At 46.2% G+C, this 8,050-nt stretch overlaps 1 protein-coding gene across 1 annotated transcript in view; it reads left to right on the top strand.

The window, feature by feature from the left end:
- The window catches only part of Mboat1 (membrane bound O-acyltransferase domain containing 1), a 110,591-nt gene that overhangs the window by 90,065 nt on the left and 12,476 nt on the right, over nucleotides 1-8,050 (top strand). Inside the window, exon 9 of the mRNA XM_021215634.1 lies at nucleotides 5,230-5,333. Within this exon, the coding sequence (XP_021071293.1) occupies nucleotides 5,230-5,333 (104 nt within the window). The remainder of the gene's footprint in view (nucleotides 1-5,229; nucleotides 5,334-8,050) is intronic.

Genomic DNA, 8,050 nt, shown 5'->3' on the forward strand with positions numbered 1-8,050 from the left:
TTTTGAGACAGGGTTTCTCTGTGTAGTCCTGGCTATCTTAGAACTCACTTTGTAGACCAGGCTGGCCTCAACTCAGAAATCCACCTGCCTCTGCCTCCTAAGTGCTGGGATTAAAGGCATGTGCCACCACACCCGGCCAATCTCAAGGTTTTATATAGTTCCTTTGAAAGAATTTGAGATGGAGTTGTATAAAGCTTTGCTAAGTAATAAACCTGTGCACTTACAGAGGCTGGTAAAGGATTTTGAATCCAGACCACAGATTAAGGGATAGCTGCGGATCCTCTTCTTAGTTTGTGCCTCAGGTTTAAAGTTCCTAATTAAACTTGGCAGATGCAAAATTATTTATTTAAATATTGGTAATATGAAACAGAATATTTTGGCCATTTAGGCATGCAGAACCGCATTGGCAGGTTTTTCATGACATTGTGTTAATGTTGAGAGCCAGACACTTTTTATTGTCCCAAGCACAAACGTGCCTATTAAGCAATTTTTTCCTGGACCGGGTTAGAATGTATAAGTTCAGCCCAAATGCATTATTTGGCCAGAGACAACAGACTTAGAGGGTTTTGTTTTGTTTTGTTTTGTTAAAGCTGGAGCTTACTAGCTGGCCTGGAAGTCACTCTGTAGATCAGGCTGGCTCAAACTCAAGAGATCTGCCTGCCTCTGCTGGGACTTAGAGCTGTGAGCTGTTTTAGAATTTATGGTGGGCTATGGTTTCTTCCCATTTCTGTTCAGTTTAATTTATTGGTGTTTATTGAGTACCAGGATTTGTCCTAGAAAATACCTTCCACATCTCAAGACTGCCATTTTGTGAGGACACAGAACTCTCCATCAGTGGGTCAAGGGGCATCAAGAGCTGCCCCAGTGGCTATAATATGGAGGAAAACTGTTTCAAACGTCCATTCCCCTCCTTCCTGACTCTGCTGTTGCTTTGACGGCTAAAAGTGCTGCCTTCTTTGTTTCTGTAGTAGCTAGGCAGTTCTATCTCAAGTAGCTGGGAGTCCGATTGGATCCTTGCACATATATGTTTTTTCCCATGCAAAATAGTTAATGCTTTCACTTTGCTCTAACCTGAGTAAGAATGTGTTCAGGTGTTCATCGGTACTGTGCATGCGTGCGTGCGTTCGTGCGTGCTTCCATTCGTGCGTGCTTCCGTTCGTGCGTGCGTTCGTGCATACGTGCACGCATGCTTACCTGTGTGCATGCGTACACGTGTGTTTATGGAGAGAGGATGGGAGAGAGTGGGAAAGTCTGTTTCTGTTAACTGCATTCTCTATTTTCACCTGTTTGCTTTCTCTCTTCTTCCCCCACCCCCTCCCCCTTCCTGCTCCCACGTTTTGTATCTCAGGGTTTAAGGGCTGGCTTTGAACTAAATCAGTTCCAGATTTAAGGAGGAAAAAAAAGGCCATTCGGTGGCTTCATGGGGAGAGTCTGACACAAGGTGGGTTGTGCTGACAGGGTCTGAGTGGGAGGGGTGACAGGGAACAGGATGTCTCTGTGCTTAGGAGAACTCCCCAGACTGGAATGTCTGTGTGATTCTCCGGGGGCAGCTTTCTCCGTCCACTGAGATGTTTACCTCCCATCCCCTCTGCCCCATCTCTCTGTTTTCCTGGTTGCATAGTGGAAACACTTTTTTAATTTGCACAGCTTCAATTTAAAGGTTTTTTTTTCCAGTTTAGATTACATGGGCTAGTCTGAAATTAACCTTTGCATTATTTATAAATAAAGAAGCAATGGATAGTCCATCAGGGAATATTTAAATTGCTTAACGGAATAATTGCTTTATCCAGCTCTTTAAAATGCCATTTGCATATAATTGATATACTAATTATAAATTATTATAAATTGAATCCTTAAAGCTGGCCTCTCACGGATCTCAGCTGCACTACGCTGTGCTAGGCTTGCTTTCATTACTGTTTCTATTAAATTAGTAAAACTATTTTCTTTGGACTTCACATCCAGTCCTGATCCTCTCCAACTACTTGGTACTGATTAGGGAGGCTCAACTGTAGCGTAGGCTACGTTCTAAGGCCCACAAACTCCAAGAAAAGGATACCCAGACAAGTTTGTCTGCCATAGTAAGTTACGCCATGCATGGAGAAAGGAAAGCTGGCTTGGGGTTATGAGTCAGAACCTCCCTCTGGCTGCCCTGGACCATGATGGAATCTCAGATAAACTTCTGCAGAAAGCACTGTGCAGAACGGGGAATCCTGACTCTCCAAATAGGGTGATTCTGGGAACCAGTCATCTTGAAAAGGAGCTCTTAACCCTTTAGGGTGTGGACTCAGTTCTGACCTTCAGATTCAGTACTGCCTAACCAGGAATTGTCTGCACATTGAACAACCATCGCTAGCCTCAGTCTCCTTTGCGTCCCCACTAGCAGAGTCCATTACAATAAAAATGGCCACCACCCTCTCTTGAGTGCTTCCTCGGATGGGCCCTGTACTGTGTCCTTTATACACACCTCAACAGCTCTTTAGCCGGGGCACCATTGTTATATCCATTTTACTCTTAGAGGACAGGTTTCTAGAAGTTAGTCTCCTCTAGCTTTTGTGTTCCTATGCTGCTGAGCCTACCTTACTGTCCCTTCTAACACAGCTGGGAGAGGAAATAAGAAATACCCGTGAGGTGTTGGGTACTGAGGTATGTGACGTCTCATCTTGATGGCCAGCTTGCTGGCATTGAGAAGCACATAGGCTATTGGTAAAGCCCACTTCTAGATGTGAATGTAAGGGGATTTCCAGAGACATGTTAGCCTGCAGGAAATTCCAGTCCTGTGTGGCAGCAGCACCACACGTTGGCTGAGGGCTCCAGGATGGGAGAGAATGAGGGAGAAGAAGAAAGATAGGGACACAGGCATTCTTGCTCTTTTTGCTTCCTGAGTGACATGATGTGACATGCTCTGACACACACACACACACACACACACACACAGACAGACACACAGACACACACACCTCTTCCCTATAGCAATGGATTGCAACATCTGGGGCTGTCCCTGCCTTAAGTGGCTTTCTTCAGGTGTCTTGTGAAAGTCTGACTATCACATCTGATGACCACAGGACACATGCATTCCGTGCATGAACGAGCGTTGCTTGGTTCTTTCAGCTCTGTGTGGTGGGCCCAAGGTGAAGGACATCAGTCATTTCTTGATTTGGCCTCACATATGACCTAGGAGGCTCCGTTTTGGCCATCTGCTTTCTCCTTTTTCTCTACTGAGTTTCCCTTTAGAGGACAGAGGAAGATACGGGGCTCTGTCCTTTTAAATCCTTCTACGAGAAACCAGATAGTTTTCAACTGAAGCCAAGCCTAAGATAAGCATCATTAAATCATCAGCTATGCTAAAAATAGAGGAGATAATCATAGAACTGTGTTCTTTCTCTCTCTTTCCTTCTGTCCCTTTTTCTCTCTTTCCTTCTCTCCTTCTCTCCCTCCCTCCCCCTTTCTCCCTCTCTCCCCTTCTCCCCCCTCTCTTTCCCTCCCTTTTTCCCTCTCTCCCCTTCTCCCCCCTCTCCTTCCCTCCCTTTCTCCCTCTCTCCCCTTATCCCCCTCCTCCCTCCCTCCCTCCCTCCCTCCCTCCCTCCCTCTCCCCCCTCCCTCCCTCCCTCCCTCCCTCCCTCCCTCTCTCCAGTTTTGGGGATGGCATCCATGGTAAGTGCTAGGCAAGTGCTGGACCACTAAGCTCAGAGCCACCCTGCAGGAGGCTGCCTCCTTTCAAGTGGCTGTTCTGAAGATAGGCTCCTTCCCAGTTGGCTTGGAAGGAGGTCTGCATTTGGACTTGAACTTTTATGGGATGAATCTCTAAGATCCCCCCTCAGATGTAGAACTCTGAAGCACTGTGCTTTAATTAGTGTGAGTCACTCATGAGCACTTTCTTGAAGAGCATAATCTAACAGAATTTGGACGATGATGAAGGAGGAAATTAGTCTCTTGGTCTTCATCATATCGTAGGAGCTTGTCAGGACTCTAGTTGGTTACAAAACACCTCATTAAAGCATTTTGAGGCAAATTGTTCCTTTGGGGTCCATTTTCTTATAGTTTAGTTAAATAAATAAAGATGGAAGCGGGAGCTTTCAGAATGACTCTGTGAAGGAGATAGTTCGCTATCTTCTTTTCTTTATTTCGGAGACAACATTTTCCTGTGTAGTTCAAGCCTCACTCTTGCTGTGTAGCCCAGAATAATCTCATACTCTGGATCGTTCTGTCTCTGCCTCCTAAGCTCTGCCACAGCACACTGTGGAGGGTGTTGATGCCTGTGTACTGGTGTGGCGTCCATTGCAGCTGGTTCCCAGTTCCCAACTTGGCTTCTCTGACCTTGTGGTGGGTTTAAAACTTTCCTTAATTGCATCTTGTGTTAGCCTGTCAGCCCCTTGCGTGTAACATGTCCAGGAAAGATCCTGGTTCGTTTCCAGTACTGGGTCTCTCCTGAGGTAGCACACCTACCCTATAACACCGGAGATGGTTAATGTTGACAGACAAACAACTTGGCGGGGTTTCAAATAACCTTGGGCACACTCACCTGAGCATGCCTGAATTTCTTTCCGAGGAGGTTTAACTGAGGTGGGAAGACCCCCCCTGAGTGTGAGTGGTACCACGGTCTGGGCTCCTGGATTGGATAAAACGGGGAAAGTGAGTTGAGAGCGAGCATTCCTCTCTCCACCTCCTTGCTGAGGGTGCGGTGTGACCAGCGGCCTCGTACCCCTACTGTCATGCCTTCCCCACCGTGAGAAAAATAAACCCTTTCTTCCTTAACCTGCCTTAGTCACAGCAGTCTTCCATCTTGAGTGCTATCTCTTAGCCATGTCCCTTACTGAGCTCTGCGTCTAAGCAGTGACACGTTGTGGCTTCTTCTCTTCCTCTAGCATCCTCCCAGCTCTGAATCCCGCTGCCTTATCTTCATCTCATTTCTTCACTCCTCCTCGACGAGTCTCTGTCCTTTCGATGCTCCTCCAGTCTTGTGTCGTACAGCAGGCACTCACTTAAAGGCTATAGAACAAATGAATGAAAACCAAGCAAGGTCACCAAACAGCCCAGTTCATAATGAGGCTCTGTGTGTGTGTGTGTGTGTGTGTGTGTGTGTGTGTGTGTGTGTGTGTGTGTGTGTTGGGGGGGGGAACCTCATTTTCCAAGAAAGTACAGAATAGGCTTCCAGTGTTGGAACTTGACAAATGTTTGCACTCCTTTAAAGACCTCTGCCAGGATCCTGATGTTTTGTCTTAAAAACCACAGCGGACGCGGTGCACAATGCAGCTGGCTTCGGGTTCAATGGCATGGATGCGGATGGGAAGTCTCGCTGGGATCTACTATCTAACCTGAACATCTGGAAGATTGAGGTGAGGGTATTGCGTTTATGGGGCAAACGGCCACAGCGAATAAAGCAAGCTGTGAGTGTGGGGCCCCCAGAGTCCTTCATCAGGGTGTCTGGGGAAAGCTCTTTCGGGGCTGGGGGATGCCTGGCCCTGTATCATCCTCACCATTTGTATTGATCTCTCCCTTCTCTTCTCCTCCTCTTCCTTCTCCGGATTAGCGTCATCTTGTTTTCAGCATACCCACCTCCTTGACGCTTGCCGTGGATTCAAGGAAAAATGGCATCACAAATTTGAAAAACCAGCTAGGAAAATCTTTCTCTTGTTTAGTTCTACCGACTAGAAAGTGGACATGCTATTTTCTCTCGTTTGCACTTGACCTGGATTCAGGTTCAGAGTGTAGACTCATGCAGCTCATGCCTTTAGAACTAAGCATGCCTAAAGAGGACTAAGTTACCTTTCAGAGTTTTTGGGTTTTTTGTTTGTTTGTTTGTTTTTGTTGTTGTTGTGTTGTTTTGTCTTGTTTGGGGGGGGGAAGCAATTTTAATTCATTTGGTTTTGGAGAGCTGTCCTAAAGCGCACCTTTTAGGCCACTAGGATACTGCATCTCTTCTCCAGTCATCCCAGTTTGTTTTGCTTTATTTACACTTGCACGGACAGGACTCCCAGGTCACAGAGCCCTTCCTTCATCCTGCAGCAACAGAGGAAGGCTAAGCGCACACCATGCAGGAACACCCAGGAGGCTGCCCAGGGTGCCTATCAGCTTTTGATTTCCATCTATGCTGGGCCGGACATGAGTCCAGGAAGCCTGCGGGACTGACCATCTTCCAACCACATTTAGGGGAAAGCTGAGCAAAGTGACTCTGAGAAAACCCTCACCCTCTTCTGCCTGAGGCCTTTCGAATTTGGAAGGCCTCTAGAGGGAAGCTGACCTGCCTTTCAGCTATCAAAAAATTGTAAGGAATGTGTTAGATTCTCCTCCTCCTCCTCTTCCTCCTCTTCCTCTTTCTCTTCTTCCCCTCCCCTCCTCTTCCTTTTCTTCTCCCTCTTTCCCCCTCTCTCCCTTTTTCTTTTTGCCTCCTTTTCTTCCTCCTCCTCTTTTTCCCATCTCTCCTTCTCCCTCCCTTCCTTCCCCTCCTCCTCAGCCCCTTTCTCATTCCTTCCTCTCCCCCTTTCCCCATCCTTTCTCCTCCTCCATCCCATCATTCTCCCTCCTCTTCTTCCACTGTTACCCCAGAAGGCAAATGACAAGAGTGACACAGAAGCACTTTGTACCTGTTAGCTAGCCAAATTCCATCATATATTCGATTTAAATTCATGGTGTGATTTGATACCTCAGACTGACCAGATTGCATCAACAGCCCCCCCGGTATGGGAGAAATGCTATGATTTGGATTCTAGAGAATCTGAGGGCTCCTTGCGTCAAAGTCCTGGCAAGTATGGTTTAAAAAAATGGCTCAAATTTAGAACTGGTTCTGAGTGAGCAATGACACTTTGTCCCACCCATTACAGTAAACCACTCCTCCGCCAGAAAGTTTCCAGACAGCAGAACCACCTGTCCAGTTCTCTGAAAACCTTGAGAAGATGTGAACCTCCCGTTCCTATGCAGATGTCAGGCAAGGTCCTGGAGTTTAGGGACTTCATTCCCTTGGGGAAATATATATATATATATATCCCCACTGTGCACCAAAAATCAGAACCCTTTGATTATGAGTATGTGCTTGGGGGTCAAAGGCTGATATTAAGTTTTATAGTTATTCTAAGAGAAAATAAGAATATTAATTTCCACTGTATTTGGTATGGGGCAACAAGTCTGATTTTGTTACAGTGCTCCAAGGCCATGTTTAAAGCATCTACTAGCTGTGTTAATAGAAACAAACTGGCTTTAGAAAAAAAACCAATAAATAATAGATCGCCTGACAATCATCCATTACCTCTTTTCCGTTTACCTTCCCCATCTTTCATATGTGTATCTGTTTTCTTCTCGTCTTTTTGTCTGTTATCTATCACTTCTCTAATTATCATCTGTTTATATCTATTTATCTGTCTTAGAGTTTCTATTGCTGTGATAAAACTCCAGGACCACAGGAAGCCCGGGGAGGAAATGGTTTATCCCACCCTACCCTTCCATATCACAGCCCATCACCGAGGGAAGTCGGGGCAGGAACCCGGAGGCAGGAGCTGAGGCCAAGGAGTGCTGCTTCCTGGCTTTGCCTCTGGTGACTTTCTCACCCTGCTCTCTTATTCATCTCAGGGCCACTTGCCTAGGGATGGCACTGCCCATGGTGGGCTGGGCCCTCCTCCTACACCAATCATGAATGAAGAAAGTAACTTATAGACTTACCTACAGGTAATCTGTTGGAGGTGTTTTCTCAATTGAAGATCCTCTCCCCAAATAACTCTAATTTGTTTCAAGTTGACAAAAGCCTGAGAAGCACACTACCTGTGTACATCATCAATTGTAATTATTGTACATCATCTCTCTATTGTCATTTGTTGTCTATCCAGCCTGTGTTCTCTATCATCTGTCTTCCATCTGTATTACCCATCTAACGTCTGTCAGGCCATCTTCCATCTCGCTTCTCATTCTATTACTCTATGCTCTCCTTTCAAGCATGTGATCATCATGCCTAAACAGGCATGTGATATGTGGCCTAAACAGGGTTCCTTCCTTCCTTCCTTCCTTCCTTCCTTCCTTCCTTCCTTCCTTCCTTCCTTCCTTCCTTCCTTCCTTTCTTCCCTCC

The sequence above is a fragment of the Mus pahari genome, chromosome 16, assembly GCF_900095145.1.
Source record: "Mus pahari chromosome 16, PAHARI_EIJ_v1.1, whole genome shotgun sequence".
Lineage (NCBI taxonomy): Eukaryota > Metazoa > Chordata > Mammalia > Rodentia > Muridae > Mus > Mus pahari.